The 27,470-nt window shown below is 37.2% G+C and overlaps 1 protein-coding gene across 1 annotated transcript in view; it reads right to left on the bottom strand.

Annotated features, from left to right (window-relative positions):
• Positions 1–5,126: 5,126 nt before the first annotated feature.
• The window catches only part of wtip (WT1 interacting protein), a 31,084-nt gene continuing 8,740 nt past the window's right edge, over positions 5,127–27,470 (bottom strand). Inside the window, exons 2-8 of the mRNA XM_084124666.1 lie at positions 24,137–24,238; positions 15,718–15,785; positions 11,211–11,273; positions 10,816–10,946; positions 10,320–10,371; positions 10,153–10,221; positions 5,127–8,946 (exon numbers count right to left, since the gene is read on the bottom strand). Of these exons, the coding sequence (XP_083980792.1) occupies positions 8,794–8,946; positions 10,153–10,221; positions 10,320–10,371; positions 10,816–10,946; positions 11,211–11,273; positions 15,718–15,785; positions 24,137–24,238 (638 nt within the window). The 3' untranslated portion in view covers positions 5,127–8,793. The remainder of the gene's footprint in view (positions 8,947–10,152; positions 10,222–10,319; positions 10,372–10,815; positions 10,947–11,210; positions 11,274–15,717; positions 15,786–24,136; positions 24,239–27,470) is intronic.

Genomic DNA, 27,470 nt, shown 5'->3' with positions numbered 1-27,470 from the left:
GAGCTCAACCATTTAACCCTGTAAACAAAGACTTCTCATTCATTTGGGAGAAATATAAGAATCAGTTAAACAGCTGATATCAGTATGAATTTGGATTGATATGAATTAAAGAGCTCACAGGCGGATTTAGATTAAATTCAGTGTAATGGAAGATCTTGTTGTAATTTACACAATAAATGCATCACTGCTTTATTTTTTCATAAGCTGATTTTAAATCCTCTTTGCTGACTCTATTTGATCAGACGTGAAACAGTATTTAATTTTGAGACAATAACTGGATGCTGTTTGCTGATTTAAACATGCACAATGTTGTTCAGTGCATACAGCATAACTTTTCACATGCTATTTTTGCATGCATGTACACTAGTGCAGACCGAGCACGGCCTTTGACATCATCCCTGTATTTATTTAAGGTCAATGGCACCAGATTTCACCCGTCCTCATGGACTTTCATTCATTCACAGTTCAAACTCCATCACAGAAGTCACAGAAGGCCAGAGACTCATGGAAAACTTTGCTACTGAACTGATCTCATCATGCGATCAGCTGTAGTTCTTCAATCTAGGAAAACAAGAGCAGCAAAAAGTCCCGTGATTAAATTACACATCAATCTAATGGCAGAGATGCCGAGTGGAGCTCTGATTCCCAGCGTCACGCCTGGATTTACACACACACGTTCCCACGGATCCGGCAGTTATGTGAAGCCAATCCTCACTGTCCCGAGATTTTTGGGTGGTCCTTTGGCCTGGAGCCCCGACACTGTCATTGACAAAGAAACCCGGTTTGACATGGAAAATCTGCTTCAGTTTCAGCACTGATCTGGTGTCAGTCGAATCTCTGAATCAGCACGATCTTCATCGCAGACCAGAGTATCAGAGACCTGAGGGCAGGGTTGCCAGGTCTGCGTAACAAAACCAGCCCAGTAATATCAAAACTCAACATATGCTCTTCCCATACATACAGAACAATCGTCACAGCAGTGAGTTTTGCATCTCCTTGAACGTTAAATAGCATATGTACTCCAAAACAACAGAAGTTGTAACAGTCCACTGGAGGCAAGTTTGTAGAGAACCCAAGTGCAGTTTATTTACAGACTGTGATCAGACATAAGGCATGATTAAAACATAAACATGACAGGAGCTTACCCACAGAGAAACAATACTTGACAAAGACACATGGCAAACATGAGGGCTTCAATACACAAGACTAATGACTAGACAAGAGACACCTGTGAACAATGAACCAATGACAACATGACAACACAGAACACATGGCAGGATCACATGACTAGAACATGACAGACATGTAACAGGAACATGACACAAAAACAAATTCGTGACAAATATTCCTGGGACGAGACCTGGAACGGCGGCGGCCATCTTGGCCGAGGGCTCACTGGCTGGAGCCGATGTGTGTGTTGCCCAAAAATGAATTTTCGCCCCTGGCAGACAAGACCGGATCGGTTCCTTGAGACCCACTCTAAAAATGTCCTTGAGCGCAACGTCATTAAAATCCACCAAGCAACGTAGTCCTCCAGGGGACGATTGACTAGACAAGACGAAGAGTAATGACTAGACAAGGGACACCTGTGAACAATGAACCAATGACAACATGACAACACAGAACACATGGCAGGATCACATGACTGAACAGAGGATCACATGACAGACATGAAACAGGAGCATGGAAAAAAAACAAATCATGACAGAAGTGCACTTAAAGTCCCCCTGTGGTGAAAATCCAGCTTTTAATGTAGTTTATATGTCTATGTGTTGTTTTTAAAATGCTTTAAGACAAACTATGTGCAAATTCATAAATATGCTGAGTATTTCCTCCTTAAAACTGCAGTGAACCAAAGACAGTCTCAAAAACACGCTTTGAAATCGCTGGTGTTTCTGACGTCACAAACTACCTTGTAACCAATCAGATCAACGTGTGATCGTCAACCAGTGGATCTCTGAGCTGAGTGAGTGAGTGGAGGCGGGGCTCATTTGCATATTCATAGAACCACGCATACTAAATGAGGCAAGGGTGTCGAGTTACATTCAAAATATTTTAAGCCATAAAGATTTTTTTTCAAGGAAAAAATGCTTAAATATGTAATTTTGGTGATCAAAAATTAGTTTTAAGGGACGCAATTATTGACTACAGGGGGACTTTAAAGGTTTGATATGAGCTTATGAAAAAGAGTACAAATTACAGAACTAATACACTTCAAAAGAGGTTATGCAATCTTTTTCTAAAAGGTTCACTTCAATCTTTATGCAAACTAAATGCAATGTTTTCTCACTTAATTGCTTGTTATTTGCAATTGAATGAAAATGCATTAGTTGAACTTTTTTGACCCACTGAAGGAGGACGTTTTAGTACATCTTTATATGTTATTTCATAATTACGTCTATTGTCTGAAATTTAAGTGTGCTGCATTGTTTACAGGCTCTGGAATGAACTGAGAAGCATGCATGTTAAACTAAATTATACTTCAATGTCATTTCTAATTAAACTTGTATGTCATGTATTTTAAATCACATATATGAATTGCAATTTAGTACATTGGCAATATATATTAAATATAATATCAAATAATCCTACAGATAAAATTATTACAAATATACTTTTAAGATTTGAAGTACAGTACAAGTGCACATTATATGCACTTAGGCACAGCTGTATTTCACACGGGTCTGTAAGCACAGTAAGAGTCTCATTAACGTGAAAACACATCTTCTGTTTGTCATGAGCTGCTAATGAACTCAACACCTCTTCTGTTCAACACTGTCTCATAATTCAAGCAGGATTTTCAGGAGGAAATATAACGTTTTGTCAGCAGTTTTAGTGTCTACCATAAACATAATTATAGACTTCATGGCCTCATGCCATAAACTGAACTATAACAACATAAATCCATGGACTTATACACACACATTTAATTGTTTAGAATTTTTCATTATACATTTATATAGTATATTAATATAATATTTAATTTAATATAAATTCATAAACAAGAACATATTATTTAGATTTTTTTTGGTTTATATATAAAATGTATAAAGAATTATATATACACATATTTCTTTAAAAATTGGACCTATACATTTATATAGTATATTAATATAATATTTTATTTAATATAAATTCATAAACAAGAACATATTATTTAGATTTTTTTGGTTTATATATAAAATGTATAAAGAATTATATATACATATATTTCTTTAAAAATTGGACCTATACATTTATATATTTCTGTATAATGATGTAATGTAAGGAAAAACATTCAGACTAAATCTGTATATGTGTGTTTACCCACACACACAAACACACACATACACAATTTTAGTCTGAATGTTTAATACGCCATTATTTTCTTCTTTTATATTATTAATTGTATCTGTATTATATTTCTTCAGTCTGATGTAAACCCAGATTAGAATTAAAGCACAGAGATTAAAAGAAGTTGTTCTTTACGACCTAATTAATGTTTGGACTGTGAGTTTAATCCTAAAATCTCCTCAGCAACATTAAAACACCACAGCAGCTGCAGCGGACTCAGTGAAGCAACGATTACTCCTCTGATCCGATTACTGGCAAAACCAATCACACAAAAGCGGACGGCAACTTCACATTTAAAGAGCAATGACTGCTAACACTTTATGTTGAGGAACTTTGCAACTACATGTCAAGTAACTCTCATATTAGAGTATTAGTCGACTGTTCGGTTCGGGTTAGTAGAATAACTTGACGTAGTTTCAGAATTACTTATAGCCAGTGGATTGTCTAAAGTGGACAATCAAAATAAAGTATTACCCAATAATTTGATTTAAAAAAAGTCCATATGTAAATGACACATAACTGTGAGCTCCATTATCCGGCATCAGGGCGCGGCGAGTGTGTGTGTGTGTGTGTGTGCTGGACTGAGATTACTGAGCTGATATCAGCGCTGAATAAACACTCCGATACCACTGGAAAAACACGGGAAAACAACAAGAGGTTTGTGCTGGAAACAGAAAGACTTCAGACAGAAGAGAACGGGGAGCGCGAAGGTTAGGAAAATCACTTGTGAGTGAGACACTCCACTGTCAATATGGCCGACAGGATGTGATGTCATGCTCTTGGGATGCTGATCTGAATGAACCAACTGAAAGAAACAAATAATACATTCAAGATGTTCAAGGGCCAGATTTACTGACAGCTGGCAGAGGTCATGTGACACTGAAGACTGGAGTAATAATGATGAGAATTCAGCTTTCCATCACAGAAATACATTAAGTATAGTAAAATAGTAAACCATTATTTGTAATTATTTTCACAATATTAGTTTTTTTTCTGTAATATAAGACTTTGAAAACATTAAAATTAGTAATTTTTCCAACCTTTGACTGATACTATATATTTAAATATCTATATATATATATATATATATCTCTCTCTCTCTCTCTCTCTCTCTCTCTCTCTCTCTCTCTCTCTCTCTCTCTCTCTCTCTCTCTATATATATATATATATATATATATGACAAAATCAAATAGCAAAAATACATAAGAATAAAAAATAAAGTTTACACTTTATTTTAAGGTGTCCGTGTTACAGTGTAATTGTAAATAAACTATATTTTAAAGTATATTAAAATAGTAAACCATTATTTTAAATTATTTTCACAATATTACAGGGTTTTTTTTTCGGTAATAAAAGACTTCTTTCAAAAACATTAAAATTAGTAATGTTTCCAAACTTTGACTGGTACTATATATATATATATTCCAAAATCAAATGACAAAAATACATAATAAAAAATAATTGACACTTTATTTTAAGGTGTCTGTGTTACAGTGCAATTGTACATTTAAGTAATATTAATTAACTACATGTACTTACTATAGGATTAGGATTAGATGTGGTTTAGGGTTAGTTGCATGTAATCATGCATAATTTATAGTTATTACTATGGTAACACAAGGACACCATAAAATAAAGTGTTTTTATTAGAAATGCCTGGAGTGACAAACATTTTTTCCTATTTTATTTTGTTATTAAAAAAATAATTAAAAAGAACTCTAAATGAGAGTGAGTTTGTGAACGAGATGTAGTTTTGAACCCACACAAATAACATCACAGACACACAGTTTAAGTTAACTAAAAAAACCACTTTATTGAAAAAGCAGATTACATAAATCTACGGTTAAATGATACGCCCCGACTTTTCATACATTAAATAACTTTAAACTTTTCACGTTTAGATAAATAAATCTACTTTGCCTTTTCTTTATTTATGAAATATCTAGGAAATCAAAACATCGTACGATAAAAAAAGTGATGCAACAGAACGTAAGATGTGCATTTCTTAAGAACTAACTGAAGGAAAGCTACCGTTCGTGGAGTCTCCGATAAATGCGGGAAACACGTTCTACACGGTTTATTTACAGGGACTCTAACGTTGTGCTATACAATAGTAGTACGTTTTAAAAGTGGATTAAGACAACGTGGAGAAAAATATTACGCACTTTAAAAAACAACACCACACTGGTGGGAATGATCTGAAAGCGGAATAATAAGGTTACTGAACTGTTTAAAGGAATGTTCACTGAATATTCATGCTGTCGATTTCCATAGAAAAATACATCAGCTGGTGTAAATGACGATTTTCTCTGGGAGTCGACGGCATTAATCCAGAATATTGCTTTAGCTAAATCTGCGGGAAACCTCTTAGACCACTAAAAGCAGGCCGGGATGACGAGATGCGACACACATCTTCACACGAGTACATCACAAGCTTTTACAGTCAGAACTGTCAGATCTTCTCAGGTCAGTAGTATCACAGACAGACAGGAGTGTGTACAGACGAGCATTACACGCTTCAAACGGTCTGAACACGGATGCATCAGATCGAATGGAACACCTCGGGATCTGTCAGGATCAGCTGGTGATTTTAGTGCATGCATGAAGTCAGATTCACTGACTAGATCTAATGTTTTAGCATTTCAAACCTGACAAACGTGTCCTTTTTGTGTCCGAAGTGTCTTTATAATGACACTTGCATTGATATTTTGATTTACACTCTTAGAAGAAACGGTTCTATACGGAACCCGAAGGATTCCATCAGGCACTTCATAGAGTTTATAGAACCTTTTAGAGGTTCCGTCATTTATGGATTTTTGTTTTAATTTATTTCATGAGTTAAACAGCTCGTAAACATGCCACTGCAAAAAATGTATCCGCAAGTATTACGCGATCGTTTAAGACATTTCAAACCTTTTTGGCATAAAGGGTTCTTTAAGAAGTTCTATATAGAACTTTGTTTTCCGAAGAGTGTAATGCAATGACATTCAGATGTTTTTAAGTGTGTAAATACTTATCAGGGTCACTGTATATGGAACACACACGCACACACACACACACACTGCGGTCCAGCCACTAGTGTACATGAAGATATACACAACTACACACACAGACGAACACACTCCTACAACACGTCCTAACCAGATGCAATGCAATAAGCTTCCAGCGGCATCGAGTTTTCATTCATGTGAATCTAATAAAAAAATAAGAGAGCTTTCATTTCGTTTTGATCATTACATCATTCCCAGACGTATACGTGTTCATGACTTTATTACTCTGACATGTGCAAAACGTTCTGTTGCTCGTAGCTTGATTGCATCTCAGCTGGTTTGGACAGCGCGTCACACACACACACACACTGACTGCAGGACAAATGCAGGTAATCTCTGGCAGGCCTGGTTGAGTCCAGCACATCCAGGCTTGACCTTTGACACATCAGAGTCCCTTCAGAGTCTCCTGAGACACGTTACAGTGCGTCTCCTCCACGGTAAGGAATATGTAAGGCAGAAAGGCACCTCATCCGGAGACAAACCAGTGTTCACAGATCCGACCCCGTTGTGCTGGTGTCAGGTCGTAACGGCCTCTCTGACTCCGGCCAGAGAGATTCAAAGTCAGACTTCTGCAAAATATACATTAGTTAGTCCTGCTATATGCAGCAGGTTTCTCAAGAAGAAGACGCCAGCGATGCATCAGTGTTCGGCCCACTGCCGCCACCAGTTTACGCATTTAAATGATGCTTAAAGGGACAGTTCACTATTATTCACTCACGCTCATGTCAGTCCAAAGCTGTACAAGACACCTCAGGGTAAAGTATTAGCTAACAGATATCACTATAATATTCCCCAGTTGATTAATCACAGTAAACTGAGACAATAGTTCTGAATTATACATTTTCTGAATATGCAAATAAGGCATTATCTAATTAAATATGCACTCATTTGCATACATTTCCTGATTTTGAAATAACAAATTTCTCATTGTTATTTAGTCGTTGTCTCAATTTGAGAAAACAGCCTTTAAATATTATGCGTTGTAACTGAAATCTACAGACACAAATTGAGAAAGTGTTATAACATAAACACTAGGGCCCTATCTTGCACCCAGCACAATTGACTTTGTACACGACGCATGTATCATTCCTATTTTGCACCCGTCCACAGCGGACTTGAACTTGCGCTCCCGGGGGCGGTTCAGCGAAAAGAGGAGGCGTGTTCCGGCGCAAACGTTCCCTGGTGCTATTTTGCAGTTTCAGAAAACAATTCCGCCACAGACCAGGAGAAACCTAGTCTAAAGTCAGCATACACTTTGCTTCTCTCATCTACACAGACGCTGCAGTTTTCATTTTTGCAAAGCATACATAATTACAAGGAAAAATATTCCACATGAGGGAAATCATTGTTGTGTCCATGAAGATGTGAAAAAATAGGCATAAATCTAGCTTACACATTTACCCAAATTATTATACGCCTGTTTAACCGAAGCTAATTTGGGTGTGTTTCTCCCGTCCCCATACAATGTCACTTCTCTGTGTTTTACGGCCCTGATGAGAACGTCGGTCTCCTCGGATGTGAACCGCGCCTGGCAAATCCGCCGTTATAATAGCAATCCGCTATAGAACAAGTGCACCTGCTCTTAAAGGGAATGTGAGATGACGCTCTGATTGGTTTATTTCACGTTACGCCCAAACCACACCTATGAGTAATGAAGCTGCTTCAGACCAACCCATTTTAGACCTGCGTCGGGCGCAAGAGTCATTTATCCCGCCGGTATAATAGCAACAGCGCCCGAGACCCGCCCTCAAAGTTACTTGCGTTTCGCGTTTGATACTTGCATTTCAGATCGTAGGGTCCTGAGAGTTTTGGATGTTTTCGTTCAACCAGTCTGAATAAAAACATGTTATGGACACAAATGAGCCTCAAAATGAACCAGTGCATGAAAAACAATGGTTCTGCCAGTAGTGTCTTGGCTTAAAAAGGCATTTTTAATAAATAAAAGTCATACCGGTTTGAAGCAACATGAGGGTGAATAAATGATCAACGCAATTTACATTTTTAGTGAACTGTCCCTTTAAAGACCCGGGCAGCTTGGCACAACACACACACACACGCATACAGAAATGGTGCATGTCGAAGGCAGTGAGCGAGATGACGGGATATTCGATGAAGGCACAAGAAGTCGTAATCTCAGTCTGTGTGTGTTCAGTGCTGTTGTCTGGCGTTCAGAGGACACATTCCCCTGCCGCAGTGCATTCTGGGTCGCGACCGGAGCGAAAACCCCTCGATACAGCGAACCAGACGGGAACGTGAGAGGAAGAAGGTGATGAGGGATGAGAGTAATAATAAAAGCCTCCCTGGTTGGTCATATAAACCCCAAACAAGTGGAAATACATAGACCGATTCCCTAGTTCATTGTTCGGGCTTGTCGTCACACCGTTCTCTTCTTCAGCGCGAGTCCGTGTGTTCACAGTTCAGTGACGTGTAGCGGGTAGCTCGGGGGTGGGTGTGTTGGTACAGGGGTCTTTAGCCGGTGCAGATGGCATCGGTGGCACAGCAAGTGCCCCTCCAGCGGGTAACAGCGATGCCCCTCTTCATCGTTCAACTGAAGACCACAATCCTGCAACACACGTGTTATTTCTCAGCATGTTTCATAGAAAGGAAGTCAGGCCCGATAAAAGGCCTTTTCATGCATCAGAATACAGTGAATCATCATCATCAACACTCTCGTGGCAGGACCGACACTGTAAATCATTTAATGAACAACGCTTCCTTTTTACATGGAAATTCCTGCGAGCCAATCGGGGAAATCCAGAACTGCGGTTTGGATGGTAAATAAATTACCATGAAAAACAAATATGGATTCAATGTTTTGACAAGGCCTTCAACCTATCACCCTAATCTCAACCCTGTCACATGACAATTTTGTTTAAATTGTGAATTGGAAGACATATTTTCGTGATAAGGAAAAGATAAGTGATGTAAAAGTAATCAATTGAATACAAGCAAACACACACACACACACACACACACACTCTCTCTTTCTCTCTCACATACAGTATATGTCTTTTTTTTTGATAATTATTAATAAAAGTAATATTACATTTATATTGTTTAATATATTTGAATATTAATTTTACAAACAAATAAAAAATAATTATATTAATTTTGAATAAAATTATATATTTCTGATAAATAACTATATATATATATATATATATATATATATATATATATATATATATATATATATATAAGACATAGATGAATTTTTCATAATATTAATTTCAAAAATTTAAAAATATAATATATTAATGTATATAATAATCATCTGCTCATTGACTGTTTTTTTTGGTTGCTAAATTAAAAAAATTACTTGAATATAAGTCAAAATATTACTAAAATGATATGTTAATAAAATATTAAGATAATACTGGAGGTCAAAAATCACTTTCTCTAGCAGAAAAACTGAGCTTTCATAATGAATAAGTCTGAGATGTTTGACTCTTTGAGAAACGTGTTTAAGTGAACACTTTACCTCTCAGACTCAAAGTTTAGCTGAATGTCATCAGTCAATGATTCACAATATTAATGCACATTTATACCCGAGCCGAGGCCTAATACACACAAAACACATCTTACATAACTCCAGAGCATTGTCCAGGAGTGCAAACATGACCCCTCGTTAGGTGCCATTTACCAGACGCGCTTTCCTCTGAGCGAATCACAGTAAACCAGCGATACAGCATGAGGTTAAACCAGGGATTGATCCTGCCACCTGTAGTTCACAGCAATAACCACTGACTTATGAACGAGTGTGAATTACCTCACAGTGATAGCATTCCACATGGTAATCTTTATCCATGGACACCACCCGTACGGTCTCCTCTGAACCCTGCGAACACACACACACACACACACACACCAGTTAACCTCTGTCCTGAAGCGTGACCTCAACCCTCAGTCAGTATTACTGTGCTCAAACTCTTGTACCTGTGCTGGGAGGATCGGCTGGTTACACGAGGCACATTTAGGAGCAAAAACCCTGTGGAGATGAAGACATAAAACCACATTATGTAATCGCAAGATCCCGACGGGATGATCAGGACACCTTATTTTGCGTCTGGATGTACAATATCTCGCTTACGACATGGAATATACGTAAAGCATTAGACATGAAATGTTGATTTGATCTTCCGCTGAGAAAAACAGTTTCTAGTAGACGAACGAACAAGGTCAAACAAGACGGACATTTATGGGATATTGCACATTTGACGCTTTTCACCACATAGAAATATTGTGAGAAGAAACCGTTTAGAAATTATTGCTCAAAATCAATTTCTCTGTGGAGAACATGAATGGAGTTTTTACTTCCGGAACCCGACTGTTGCTCTCTATAATAATGCTAGATGTCATGAATATTCATTATTATAGAAAAACACCTTGGCTATGAAATATAAAGCAGGGTGAGCGTGAGGATATGACTCACGTGTGGTAGTCTTTCACACAGTAGATGTTGTCTTCCACATCCACGGTGAAAGGAACGCCGTCCAGACCCTCCTTACACACGACACAGCGGAAACAGCCTGGATGATACGACTTTCCCAGAGCCTGCAGGATCTGCAACACACACACACACACACACACAGGTGAGACGGCCGTGGGCTGATGCAGCACTAATGAGCCACAATAACATCATTTCTGTATCCAAGTATAGACACACATCACTGAGCCGGAGTATTTCAAGAGATTATGCCGCTTTGATAATCCATTTTTGGTTCCACATTTATTTAAAATGGTCAAACTAATTGAAATGACAAGAGATCCTTCCTCTGATAAATTAGAGCAATAGTAACAGTGAAAAAGCACCGGATGAAATCGTACCATCTCCATGATAAGGTGTCCACACACGAAGCACTTCTCCGCTGTCTGCTGGAAGCCGGAATACTATGGAAGAAAACACCACAGATAAGATGAACATCATATTTGATCCGCAGCACACACTTCAGTTCAGTGATCAATTTAATGCATCCTTGCTGAAGAAAATTATTATTTTTTATCTTACCCCAAACTTTTATATGTCCAAATGCTTCCAAATGTGTGTGAATGAAATTTACTGAGGAGTCATAGATACATTTTTCAAGTGCACAATCATTTAGATGTTTATTTAAGATTTGGTTGAGATATTTTATTTATGTATTAATATTTTAAAATGGCACATGCATGTGATATAAATATAATGCAAGTAGAAATAAAGTATAATATTTTTTAATACAAATAAATATATCTTATCAACATGAAGGTATCAGGTTAAGTTTTTCTCAATTTCGAACATTGTGTGCCAAATAGATTTAAAAGTACAAATAATTCATGTTTATGAGAAAACCTGCATGTATAACAATTACAGAAGACCGTTTAAACTAGTTTATGATAAATTACAGCACGTCACACTGCTTCATGTCAACAACCAAAACGCAAAACTATAAGAGGACTCAGTTGTTGTATTCCTCATTTGTAAGTTCGCTTCGGATTAAAGCATCTGCCAAATGATTAAATGTGAATATACACTAAATAATATAAATACTAGAATATTATAAATATTATATTATACATATATTTATATAAATATAAAAAAAATGTTTTTAGTAAAATATCTACCTGGAACGAACTAGATTCCTTTTGAAAGGCAATACTGGACAATTCCACAAGATTTGGGAGCCTTTCATCTGTTCCCTCAATAGCGATGTTATTCCTCAATGCAAGTGTTGTGTATTAATGTCACTGGATTGTATATTAACAGGCGGGGGATGGGGTGTTGGTTATAGTAAATGTTTTTATTTTTATTTTTCCCCCCGATTTTAAGTTTATTTATTTTTGTGCATATAAGAAAACTAATCCTGGAACCTGTAATCATTTCAAGGAAATTTGATGTTTGAATAAAAAACCTATTTGGCAAAAAAAAAAAAAAAAAAAAAATCTAAAAAGAAATATTACACAAAAAAATATTAAAATAACATTATATTTAATAAATAACTAACAAAATAAATGTATAATATAACCATACCACATGCCACACTGCTCCACCTTTCATGTCAACTTCCAAAATGCAAAAAAATATCTAATTCCAAAAACGTCCACAAATCACTGAGCACCATCGATTTATTGAACTGGTCTGAAGGGGGCTCTCTCTCTCTCTCTCTCTCCCTCTCTCTCTCTCTCCCTCTCTCTCTCTCTCCCTCTCTCTCTCTCTCCCTCTCTCTCTCTCTCCCTCTCTCTCTCTCTCTCTCTCTCTCTCTCTCTCTCTCTCTCTCTCTCTCTCTCTCTCTCTCTCTCTCTCTCTCTCAGCTTCAGTAACACCCTATATGAAGTCTTCAAGTCTTCTGATTAAACTCTTGAGACATCAACTGAAAATCCCCGATGATCATCCGCACGATCCCTGAGAAGATCAACTCGACAGGATTAAAGTGATGGCCACTACAGGTATGGACCTGAAGGATAACCAAAGCGGTTCCTCTTCTTCAGCATGAGGGTTTAGACCTCTAAAAAGACTGTCCTGAGATTAAAAACATCTCCAGTCTGGAATAAAGTCTTCAGAGGTTGTTAATGGCGCACAGGTTGCATGCGTCTTAAATCCAGCAACGACCCTGAGGGGAGCCATCTGTCCCGGAGAAGGGTTTTGACCTGGTTACCAGGGTTACAAGGGTTTGGAGCGCAGCCATTAGAGTAAAGATGTTCTCAAACATGCGCTCTATGGAAATGAGTGGCAAAGGCCACACAAGATCTCCGGATTCTATTGACGGAACCAAAGGCCACATTTTAACGATGGAACTCGGCTCATTCCCTACTGATGACATCACTGCTCGCCTGAACATGCTTTTCTTTGGTGTTTGTGTGTTAATTGTGGCACGAGGAGGACCAGCAGGTGGGGTTGGGAGGGACTGATCAATACCAGGACCCCCCCCACCCCGTCCCATCAGACAGACCATCTGCCCGACCCCTGGCGTTCCTCAGTCACGTCAGCAGAAGTGCTGTTTGGGTCAATCATGAATCTATTAAGGGGCCGAATAATGTTGTTTTTTTCAATGGATGATACCAATGCTGATATCTGTGCTATAAAAAAATATAGATTTTTTTAATAATAATAATAACAAAAATATATTTTTTATATTATATATATATTATATATATATATGAAGAGTTCAGATGCAAAAGCCTCTAAGTGCCATCTGAGATTTTCTTCTAGAATGAACATTTTTATCAAGCTCGTATATTTAAGTTCAATAATTTCACTTAAATGGCAACTATTAGGAAATCTTCATTGCCATCCCATACACAAAAGAAATATATTTGAAATATATTTTCAGGATATATTTTGGAATATATGCAAATATTTGAAATTGGCCCAATAAATATATTTTATACTTATATTTCATATATTTTTGTTATATTTCAGAATATATTTCAATGTATTTGGAATATATGCCACATATATTTTTGACACTTTTGGGGACCCATACAGAAAAAAATACATTGAAATATATTCTGAAATATAACAAAAATATATGAAATATAAGTATGAAATATATTTATTGGGCCAATTTCAAATATTTGCATATATTCCAAAATATATCCTGAAAATATATTTCTTTTGTGTATGGAATTTAAGTGAAATTACTGAACTTAAATATACGAGCTTGATAAAAATGATCTTTCTTGAAGAAAATTTCAAATGGCACTTAGAGGCTTTTGCATCTGAACTCTTCATATATATTCATATATATATATATATATATATATATATATATATATATATATATATATATATATATATATATATATATATATATTCTCACTATTAACTAGTTTATTAGTGTTTATTAGTACTTAAAAAGCACATATTAATGCCTTATTCTGTATGATCATATTCTACATCCCTTAATCCTACCCAATACCTAAACTTAACAACTACCTTACTAACTATTAATAAGCAAACATTATGAGTTTATTGAGGCAAAAGTCATAGTAAATAGTTAGACATAGTTAAAATTGGACTCTAATCTAAAGTGTGCCAATAAATTTTAATTTAAATAAATAAATCTATCGCAAATATTGACCAAATAATTGTCCAGGCCAATATATATATCATCTGCCCATATAATCAGGACTGTCACATGAAAGTTTAGCGACAATCATATCGAAGCAGATTTAAGACAGGAAGTTGATTCCTGCATGATGGATCTGCTATCTTCCCACCTCTCCTGACGTGTGTGTGTGTGTGTGTGTGTGTGTGTGTGTGTGTGTGTGGCTTTAGGCAGAATAAGATCACACTGGAGTGAATTGGGGAGGTGGGAGCATCTACAGCATCTGTTCTCCCAAGAGACTTTGATGTCCATCCATCCACTAATGAGTGCTAATCAATACAACCCTCCTCTCCACCTCCCTCTCAGGAAACATTCAATTAAATGGAGCGTTGCAGCTTTTTTGTTGAGACACTACAGCTGGTGTAACCCTAACCCTACAGCATGACTTCAGACGAGAACAGGTTCTACAGAAGCACATTAGAACGAGCATCAACAACAGCGGCAGGGACAGACACTGCCTGCCTCCTTTAATGGATTAATGCGTCACATTGTGTCAGAATTACTGTAATTATGAGATTAAAAGCTTGCATATGCTTGCGTTCAAAATTAATCATTTCTATAGCAATGCCAAAAATTAGGCAAACATTTTTTTTTTATAAAATAAAATTTAAGTCACTGCATTAAATTATATCCATGTTCTTGCAAAATGTATATTTAAAAAAGTACATCGGGAAAGAACATCCCATACTTATATATTTTATTTAGCAAGGATGCATTGAATTAATCAAAACTGAAGTAAAGACGAAAAAAATCTTTCTATTCATCAAAGTTTCCATACAAATATGAAGCAGCACAACAGTTTTCAACACTGATAATAATCATAAATGTTTCTTGAGCATCAAATCATCATATTAGAGTGATTTCTGAAGGATCATGTGACTCTGAAGACTGGAGTAATGATGCTGAAAATTCAGCTTTGATCACAGGAACAAATTACATTTTTAAAAAGAAACATTTATTTTTGATTAAATAAATATAGCCTTGTTGAGCAAAAACTTGGTTACCCTTTATTTTAAGGTGACGTAGTTGCATTGTACTTAAATACTGAGTAATATTATTAACTACATACTTACTATGAGTTAGGGTTTGGTTTAGGGTTAGTTATTTGTAATTATGCGTAATTTACTGTTATTACTATAGTAAGTACATGCAGAAAGGGGTAAATACGTCACCTTTTGTAACCTTAGTGTTACAAAAAAACGCATTGACCAGAAACATTTTTTCCTAGTGAATGCAAATCTCAGACTCACCAGGAAGTCCTCTTCACAGTACACCTTCCCGTTAACATTATAGAAAGCCTTTCCTCGTAGTCGCCGTCCTGAAAAATAAATAAATAAATAATTATACTACCATTTCAAATGAGTTTCATCTTACATGCTGCATAAAATGTTGCAGAAGAAACTCCATGTGCATTTATAAACAGCTTCCACAACAAACAAGCAATTATTTATAATTGGCAAACATCAAATGATTGAAAGGATGAAATATGTTTTTATCTTTGATGCATGTTAAGTGGACAGCTGTGTTCATTCCCACAACACACACACACACAAAACCACCAGCGCCTGATGTGTAAAGCACACAAAAATGCTTCTTAGGGTGTGTGTTCACATTTGTAATTCGATGTTATTGGTCAGGGCCAAAAAACAAAACAACACAAAAAAGCATTTAGTTCTGGTCCGCTTAGCGTTCACACTGGCATTTTAAAAGCAAACCTAAAGGCATGGGATATGCTCACAACCTGATTGGTCGGCTTTTATTGCGTATATTTCACCATAGAACTTACCGAACATCCAAAACAATGCTGTGTTCTGGGTTAAATGTGCTCATTATTGTATGTGTGTAACCTACATATGATGGTATTTAGACCAGCTGAGAACTCGTGAAGAGCTTATAAAACGTGTAAAGGAGTCAAAACAGCGTCAGGAATCCCTCCGTCACACACAAACGAAGATCTGCTGCAAGGAGACGCGGTTCTGATGCCTGAACTGAACTGTGATGGACAACATCACGAATATTGACGAGAAAAAACAAATATGCTTGACACTGTGTCCTAACCAGACGCGATAAGGTTTCAGCGACAAATAATTTGTCTGTCCACACTAGACGCGACTGCGAGATGCGTAAAAATCAATCAAAACCCACAGCCAATCAGAACAGCATGTGGGAGGAGTCAGCCAATCAGAACAGCGTGTGGGCGGAGTCTCGCGGCACCAGAGAGTAATCTTGACGGCACTTGCAAGAAAATGGATAAGTCGCTACAAAATCATATTCACTAATATTACACCATTTAAACATTATTAAAAATACATAGGCTGAGTTACTAAAACAATCTTTGTCAAAGATTACACTTGTTTCTTCACAGTTTGAACGTTCTTGTTTCCATTGGTTTAATTTCCAGATCTGAGGTGAATTATCCATTGTTGCTTTTACAGCTTCAAAGCTGGAGCACTAAATGATATTCAGAGTCACATTACACGCTTTTAACATTAAATAAAGCACATAAACAGTGCCTGAGATTATCATCGCCACACTTTGTGTTTGTTGTTCCAGCGCAACGTCGCAGAAAAATAGAAACCGTTTCTAAAATAAGATCGTCGCGTGTCGCCGTCGCGGCTGGATAGGACAAACACTCTGATTATGAATTATGAATTCTGGTTTTGAATTGCTTGAAACATGATTGGATACAGTTCAGTCCAACATAAGCAGTGCAAGTCTGTCATACAGGCGATATAATAATAATATTATAATAATAAGAACATTATAATTGTGTGCTTGGGACATGGATTTTAATAGTGAGACTTTTGTTTTTGTAATCAGGCTCTCAAAAATTATATAAAAATTTGGATTTAGATCAGAATATATCGGTTATCGACTATCAAATATAAAGAATTATCAGTTATCGGCCAAAATTGTCGGTGCATCCCTAGTTTACATGTCTTTGGTCCGTGTTGTGTTCAGATTTCATTCGAACCGCACCAGAGTTCGTTTGGAAGTTCGTTCACACATATTCAAACGACCCGCACTAACAGAGCAATCGCACCAGGGTTCGTTTTAATCCAACCAAACATGCCAAGTGTGAACACACCCTTACAATCAAGATGCACAGGTTTATACCAGCCTGAAAACAAGTGCAAACTGTGGTTGGTCAGACTGTTTGTGTCTAAATGGGCGTTTCTTGGACAGAAGCAGCGATCTGACTTTATGCCGCTAGTCTGACTGAACGAGAGGAAGACCTCTGTATTCAAACACACACAGAAAACACAAAACACTCATCATTGTCTTTCTCTCTCCCTCACACACACACACACACACACACATAAATCAGACTAACCCCTTTCCCCGTCCCTTAATTTACAGCGCTCAAGGCAGACATCTCGTTTCTTTTCACCATCGCAAAATTTATGCACTTGCCACATTCAAACAGCCAGTGGCCCGACAGAGACACGAACACCCGACGTGATTCAGAGTGATAAAGCGCGATTCACACACAGACGTGAGGAAAGATTTTCAATTAGGGGTGCAAACACACGATTTACACCAGCTGGAACATATTCAACTTTATTTGAACATTTTGTGCATGTTTTTTAGATAACATGCAAGTCACCCAACCAATATCCAGCCATCGTTTTTGATATTTTAATTTTTATGCACAAAAAAAAATGATAATTTTTAGTTGGTTTTCAACATAAAAATTGAAAATTATTGAAATTATTTCAGCAGGTGTATCAGCACTTTTTGAAAATTTCCAGCACATTTTAACAATACTGTGATAAAACTGATTATTTTGGTCACTACAGTATAATCATGATATGAAATTTTCATACTGTTTCATCTCTACTAGCAACCATCCAGATCACTCTAGCATGAGTGCAGGTTTGGTCAAGAACCACTCAAAATATCCTCAGAAAATACAATAAAAAGGTGTAAATGATTCAGAGAATAAGATTTTTTTTATTTTTTAATGAGATGGCAAAGTTAGATGTGGACGCGTGTTAACACAACAAACGGCGTTGAGATCACTGAGATTTCGAGACTGAACACAAAAAGAAAGAGAGAGAGAGAGAGAGAGAGAGAGAGAGAGAGAGAGAGAGAGAGAGAGAGAGAGAGAGAGGTCTGAGTAAACGGGGACATTCTTTCGGACTGAGGTCACCGGCTGGTCCCAGTGTCCCCCCCCCTCCACCACCACCACACACACACACACACACACACAGAGAGAGGGGGGGAGGGGACGGACGGCTAGATTCCTCCAGGCTTTGTCAAAGACTCGGCCACAGTCAACTACATCTCCCCTGCGAAAAATGCTTATTTGCATCAAACACAAAGTTAATTTGTGGCAGATATCTAGCTCTTCACCGGCAGTGGTGAACTTGCAGAAAATCTTCCCCTCAACTACAGATTACCGGTGCAAACAATCAATACTGAACTGAAATGTTAGTTCACCTTAATTATTCCAACAGTGAATGAAAATACATTTTTAAAAAGTTATAGCAAAAACGTTCAATAGACCCTTTACAGTGACTGAGATGACGCGCTTCCAGTTATTCACATCGGAAATCGCCTATAATACGCTCTCACACTTTCATTTTTTAACATTTTGGGAGTAAAATACACATTTGTGGTTTCAACAACCAAATGCATTTACACCGGTCCAGTTTTATCTCAGATCCTCCAGGAGAGGTTTGAGTGATCGGATCCGATTCGGACATCATTTACACTTGGTCTTTTCACAATCGGATCGAAATCCCTTCAGAGAAAACGCCTGGTGTAAACAGGATTTTTCTTTTACTGTTGGGGAAATTGGGGAATGCAAAAATTCGTCCACCACTATAGAAGTTTATCCGATGATAATGTCCGCTTCTGAGAGCCCCGGAAATGTGAAAATGGTCCATTACCCAAAAACTATTTTTTCATGCACTTGCATCTCTTCTCCTCCGCTCTTCTCAGAACAGTGTGTGGGCAGTTTCATTTCCATGGTCTGCTGTGTTAAATGCATCTTTGATTTAATTTTTACACTTGAGATGCTTCAGAATGCATGTTTCCCATGACTGAGTCCTCTACTGAACTTAGTCAGGGTCGTCGGCTCTAAAAATACATATTTACTAAATATTTCCAGTGGACAACAGCCTCATTTTCACTGATTTGCAATGTTTTGTCAGCTGAACAATCGACAGCAAGACACACAACCTAATGGACTGTACTTATGACAACTAACTTCATGACAAATTAAATGTGGCATTAACTCTGATTGAGGTTTATAATCCCTCAAAGAAAAGTAGCAACATAAAATAAACCTCAAGAAAATAAACACCTGTGATCTCCTATTAGAGAAACATCTCAGTGACTGACAGAAACCTCACTTTGTCTAAGCATTCAAAGGGTTATATGATTTTCTCACTGACAGCCTGCACACACACACACACACACAGACCACATCTAAAGTGTTATGAAACTATGTGATTAAAACACAGCACACAGCTGCCGAGGACTGCTGGGAAATCTGTCTCGAACATTATCAAAGATTCAAAACACACCAGCGGAGAGAAATGCTGAGCGCAGCACTAAACACACTTAAACTGAGAAAATACCACATGTCCAGCAGAATAATAAATACACAAACACATCATTTAATACAAAACAATAGATAGAAATAGGAGATTAAACTAATTTAGGAAAGAAATTAGTACTTTTATTAAGCATGGATGCATTAAGTTGATTAAAAGTGACAGTAAAGACATTTATAATGTTACAAAAATGTGACACTGAAGACTGGAGTAATGATGCTGGAAATTCACAGAAATAAATTACACTTTACTATATATTAAAATAGAAAACAGGTGTTTTAAATTGTAATACATTTTTCACAATATTACTGTTTTTACAGATCAAATAAATGCAGCCTTGTTGAGCAGAAGAGACTTCTTTCAAAAACATCAAATAATCTCACTGCCCCCAAACTTTTGAACAGTTAGATAGATAGATACACACACACAGAGCGAGAGAACAAGCAGTTCTTTATCATCTGCAGGTGGGTTCGCCCCAGTGCATGATGGGATAGTGGAGGTGATGAGTCACTCAAAGAGTGTATGTACATGTTTGGGAATTCACATCCAGATTGTAGAGAGTGTGTGTATTAGTGTAAAGAGGGGAATTTTAGTCTGCGGTTCACGGCATGTGCAGACCTGCTGGTCACACACACATGTTCTTCTGCGACCTCTCTCACTATATATAGGCTAGTATATACACACTGTATATATACTGTCTGTATCATCGGTGTTCATTTAATGCCCATTTTATGTGCTTTACAGGAAAGACAAACATCTGTTCTGACTACATGGCCAAAGCACAAAGTGGACAATGGGAACAGTGAAAAATAAAACCCCCTACAGTCAAGTTATCAGTGAATCAGTTCAAATGAATCACCGGAATGAAACATGCGGTTCAGAATGACCCTCGTGTGTGAGGAAGGACATGAATGCAGCTCAAACACACGCTCACAGAGCACATACACTCATCTTTAGAACTGTTACAGGGTGTTTGTGATGCTGTGAGTGTGTGTTTATGAGAACAGGTTATGTGAGTGAGTGTCATGACTGATACAGCACTGGTACAGCGAGACGAGACACACACAGAGAGAGAGAGAGATGGAGGAATAAATGAGTGCATTCCTCTCTCTCTTTGATGAGGACGGGGCGGGTGCAGCTCTGGACATGACAGAAAAGCTCAATTATATAGAGAAGCAACAAAATGGCCAGAAAAGCATCAAGAACTCTGTCTCTCATTGATAGATATTCAGATGGAACGATGGAAATTCAAATAGATAGATATAACGCATGATAGATTTAACGAACGTTATACAAAACAAAAGACAGATAGACAGGACGATATATAGATATAACTACTGGATGGATGGATGGATGGATGGATGGATGGATGGATGGATGGATGGATGGATGGATGGATGGATGGATGGATGGATGGATGGATGGATGGATGGATGGATGGATGGATGGATGGATGGATGGATGGATGGATGGATGGATGGATGGATGGATGGATGGATGGATGGATGTGTGAATGCTGGATGGATGGGTGGATGGATGTGTGAATGATGGATGGGTGGATGGATGGATGTGTGAATGATGGATGGATGGATGTGTGAATGGATGGATGGATGGATGTGTGAATGATGGATGGGTGGATGTGTGAATGATGGATGGATGGATGTGTGAATGATGGATGGATGGATGGATGGATGGATGTGTGAATGATGGATGGGTGGATGTGTGAATGATGGATGGATGGATGGATGGATGGATGGATGGATGGGTGGATGGATGGATGGATGGATGTGTGAATGATGGATGGATGGATGGATGGATGTGTGAATGATGGATGGATGGATGGATGGATGGATGGGTGAATGATGGATGGATGGATGGATGGATGGATGTGTGAATGATGGATGGATGGATGGATGGATGTGTGAATGATGGATGGATGGATGGATGGGTGGATGGATGTGTGAATGATGGATGGGTGGATGGATGTGTGAATGATGGATGGATGGATGGATTTGTGAATGATGGATGGATGGATGGATGTGTGAATGATGGATGGATGGATGGATGGATGTGTGAATGATGGATGGATGGATGGATGTGTGAATGATGGATGGATGGATGGATGTGTGAATGATGGATGGATGGATGGATGGATGTGTGAATGATGGATGGATGGATGGATGTGTGAATGATGGATGGATGGATGGATGTGTGAATGATGGATGGATGGATGGATTTGTGAATGATGGATGGATGGGTGGATGGATTTGTGAATGATGGATGGATGGATGGATGTGTGAATGATGGATGGATGGATGGATGTGTGAATGATGGATGGATGGATGGATGTGTGAATGATGGATGGATGGATGGATGTGTGAATGATGGATGGATGGATGGATTTGTGAATGATGGATGGATGGATGGATTTGTGAATGATGGATGGATGGGTGGATGGATGTGTGAATGATGGATGGATGGATGGATTTGTGAATGATGGATGGATGGATGGATTTGTGAATGATGGATGGATGGGTGGAACATTAGTCAAGTGTTATTGAAGCTGTTTTTACACTTAACCATTTGTTATTTGTTATGAATCAAATGATCTTTTGGTTTGTATTCATGATGTTAAATAAAATAATTACAATAAATAAATACATTTAAAATAATATTAAAAGTATTTACATCACTGGATTATACAAGAATCGTCATTAGCTCATGGTAATGTAATTTGAAAAACATCTTTGGGTTGATCTTCAACCAAAAATAACTATATAATGATATATTCCATTACCATGATGACATAAAATCACTCGTACAACTATTTATGACTTTGGTCATACCGGACCCGCCCACCTCGGTCCATTTCACAATCATAACATTAAGAAACTGGCCTTTTAAACACTCATTTTCAAACCTCTAAAGCAACACATGGTTTATGTTGCATCTCTTCACTCTTAAGACATGATTACACTGAAGTACTTCAGATCAACCACAACAGCTTCTTCATCACAGATAATCCAAACATCGACAAACACACTCCAGCGTCACGCTAAGAGTTCCTGTGAACTTCAAGAACCCATTATGCTTTTAAAAGAGGCTTCCAGTTCCTCCCAGACCACAGCGCATCCGGTTTACTGGCCCTCTTTCTTTTGGCAAACAATACATGTACAGCGGACGGCTAGCATTACGTGTAAATTATCTGCGCTCGCTGTAAAGCGTGAGGAAACAGAATCTGTGCGGAGGGGAAGAGAGAATGAAAGAGAGAAGACTGAACAGCAGTTGTGCTCTACAGTACCGCCGTGATTTCAGCGGAGAACAGAGGACCTGCCCTGCGGCGCACACACACACACACACACACACACACACACACACTGATCAGCATTACGTGACATGCTCAAACACATTCATACACACAAATACACATGCACTATTCTACTACACAACATTTACAGGAGCGAGTCTTTACATGTGGCTTGTTTGATCTTTGACATATTGGCAAACTAAACTAGATCGACAATAACAATTCTAATTAAAGGCATAATTATCCAACTTTCAATGCATAATTCTAATTAAATCATGATTCTAATTAAATGCATAGTTCTTCGTTTTCTACAATGGAAGAATTATGATTTAATTAATCATAATTCTTCCATTTTCAATGCATAATTCTTCAATTTTTGATGCATAACTCTAAAATATAATTCTACCATTTTCGATGCATGATTCAAATTAAATGCATAATTCTTCAATTTTTGATACATAACTAATTAAATCATAATTCTTCCATTTTCGATGCATAATTCTAATTAAATGCATAATCCTTCCATTTTCAATGCATAACTCTAAAGTATAACTCTTCCATTTTTGATGCATAATTCTAATTAAATTATAATTCTTCCATTTTTGATGCAGAATTCTAATAAAATGCACAATTCTTCATTTTAAAAATGATCCGTACAGTCACTGCTGGATCAAAGACCAAATGGACCCCTGCTGATGCCAATGACACAAAACAACATGTTTTAGACACACTAAACACAACAGAGAGAGTGTGTGTGTGTGTGTGTGTGTGTGTGTGTGTGTGTGTGTGTGTACTCACCGCAGGAGCAGCAGGTGAAGCAGTTAGTATGATACAGGTTCCCCATCGCCTGACACGCTTGACTCGCTCCATAAACACCTTTCCCACACTTGACACAGATCCCTGGGAGAACAAACACACAGACAGCTGTCAGGAGTGTATTCTGTGTGGAGGAACACGCAATCACTGATCTTTAGACATCAGACGGCACTGACGCTACTACTTTAGCTGACAAATAGAGTCTGAATAAAACAGTTCAAACTGTGTAATGTGGTGAGATGAGAAAGAGTGAAAAGTGTCTACAATAAATAAACAAAAAAAATCTTTAAATATAAAGTTATTAGAAATGTATTTATATTGGTTTCATATAATTTTGTAAAAACTTTTATAAAATTTTCAAGAAAAATTTTCAAGTAAAAAATAGCAACAAAATTAAAAGTTTTTAAAGTTTGTTTTTTCTCCAAATATCATGAATTATTCCTTTACAAAAATCATGCCATTTTACAACCTTGCCTCGTCATAAAAATGATCTGATATTTAATACAGAAATAAAAAATATGATCATCAGTGTATTTATGCCACTGATATGAATTTCATTCTGAATGTATTTTGAATTAATATAATTTTTTTTTTTTTTTTTTTAATCATTCACTGATTTGTCAAAAAATTGGGTTGACAAACAAGGGAATTCATTTTACTCCATGCAAACATAAACTATTAAAGAACTAGCCAAACATAACATTATCCTGTTTGTGCTATTTAAATCCTCATTATTGTTTTATGTTTTTGAATGTTTTATTAGCTACGTTGAGAACTTTTGGTTGACTGTGTACTAGTGCTAAATAAATAACGGTTAGAGACATTATGTATTTAGAAGTGACAGAAGATTAAAAACTCAGTCATTGTTCACTCTAGTTACACAGGAAGTGCTCGGCATCATGGGAGAATGAGTCAGCAAGACTAATGCATGCAGTGTCACGAACAAGATGGCCTCCGCCGGGGGTCGCATTCCACACCGGGGCCACGGTCAACATCTAGACATGGTCACGCTGAGGTCACAACATCATCTTCCCAACAACAACATTCTGATACTGAACGCAGTGTTTCGGGAAATCCAGTCTCCGAACCACAAAACGATTGTTTGATAAGACAGGAAATATATTCAGCCCTTAATGATTTATGAAAAAAGCTTAATCTACATAAAACCCATTTGTGCGTGTGATAACAGGCTCTCGAAGAGCAACACTCATCAGATAAGCTCTCGGTGACTTAATGGCTAACTCATCAAGATAATTATAGCATCATTGAGGGGGAATGTCATGTCCCAGAATCCAGCACTTCTGATCTAATCGTGTTTGTAAATGTCCCGGGTTTACGGCTGAGAGGCGCGGCTGCATAAACACGCACGACTTCTGCACACAAACACACATTATTCACCCCGAGAATCAGAAGAAGCGCTGCTAAAACATGGCAGAAATCATAATCATGATCAGAATGCTCACAGTTATTCAACACAATTACTTGTTGACTTTGGAAACGTCATGGATTTTTTAACAGTGTTTCCTTGAACTTTTTTGAACAGATGAAAAACAAATAAAAATGTGTAACAAATAAATAAATTGATATATTCAATAAATATTGAATAAAAGTATAAATAATATAAAAACAAAAATAAATATAAAAATTATAAATACTATAAATATAAAAATAATAATATAAAACTATAAATAATGTAAATATAAAATGTAAATGATATAATAATAAAATTAATTAATTAGTTAAAAGTTAAACTTTGCTGTAATGCTCTGCTATAAAGAAAATGGTGTTCTTGGTTTATAACACAAGACAAAAAAAAGCATAATTTTAGCACAAAGTCAGTACAAACATTCTGAACAAAATAGGCTAACAATACCAGTCTTTCTACAGTGTCATTAGTTTCTTTCTGATCATTATTTTCTACATTCAGTCGGCCAGCATGTTTAGAATAGTCTATAAGCTGTAAGCAAATGTCTTTACCACACTCGTGTTTTATTATCAGCATGTAACCAATAGAAATGCACGGTTTTTCATTAGCTGGATAAAAGCTTTCATAATAAACCAGGAAAAAAACTTCAGCACGGCTACATGTGAATGAATCAGAAATATTTCACTTAAAGGATTGTGTCCAACAGAACATGACTTTTTGCTGTGGAATCACAGAGCTATTGTTATTGTATCTAAACTGGATAACCCTTGAGAACGACTAACCCAGCGGTGACTAATCACACGTTCAGCCGACTGAAGACGCATGAATCACAATGTTGATCCGCATTTTAGACTGACTGTCATTCAGTGTGGCTGACTTGGTTTGTCCTCATCTGACCAGTGCCAGCCACACACTCTAAAACATGCTGGGTTATTTATTTTTTAACCCAAGTGCTGGGTTCAGCATGTTGGGTCATTTTATTGGGCTGTTTTTAATATTTTTTTACCCAGGTGCTGGCTTGCTGGGTCATTTTTACTGTCAATACAAATGAGGAACCTACCCAGTGCTGGGTCAGTGTAACCCAATGTTGGGTAGTCTGTGCCAAACCAGTTAAAACGGGATACATTTGTCAATGGTCATTTGGCTGCATCTAAAATTGCATTCTTCCCTACTATACAGCAGGTGAAAAACAGTATGAGACAAGTACATCAAGTACACGGATTTCGAGAAAAAAGATCTATGTTGGCCAGCAACTTAAAAAAAAAGAAAAACACTAAAATGGTGACTTTCATTAAAACAAGAAGGTCATATTTTACCCTAGAATCGAAAGAGAAGGTGAAAAAAAAAATATATATATAAAAAAAGCCTGGTTTTTGCATTCATGCATTTGGCAGATGCTTTTATCCAAAGTGACTAATATTGCATTCATGATTTCAGTTCATTCATTCCCTGGCAATCGAACCCATGATGACATCGCCGTTGCTAGCGCTATAAAAACCGAAGCATGAAAACAAATACATTTTTAGCACAAATGGTATGGATTGAGCTGAACAAAGCTAAACACAGTTTAAAGCTAAGCATTTTGTTCAGAAGCACTAACTATACTCGCTAGTTTCTTTACTGGCATTGATGTTTCCATGAGGAACCTTTAACATCAGTGGAAGCATTATGCTTGATTTAAAACACCATTAACTAGATATGAGCCTATTTGTCACTCAAAACAAGTCAATATTGTGCAGACTCTGAACCGCAGTGAGAGATACACATGTAATGAGGAGGGTTGGCAACTGAAGATGCACTCCTCTTCTCACCTGGTACACACTGGTACCGGTTCCTCCACAGCTCGAGAATGACAACTCCATCTCTGGCTGATATGAAAATGAAATTTTT

This window comes from Abramis brama (assembly GCF_963993115.1).
Source record: "Abramis brama genome assembly, chromosome: 9".
NCBI classification, from domain to species: domain Eukaryota; kingdom Metazoa; phylum Chordata; class Actinopteri; order Cypriniformes; family Leuciscidae; genus Abramis; species Abramis brama.
This window is presented reverse-complemented; position numbering and strand designations above follow the sequence as displayed.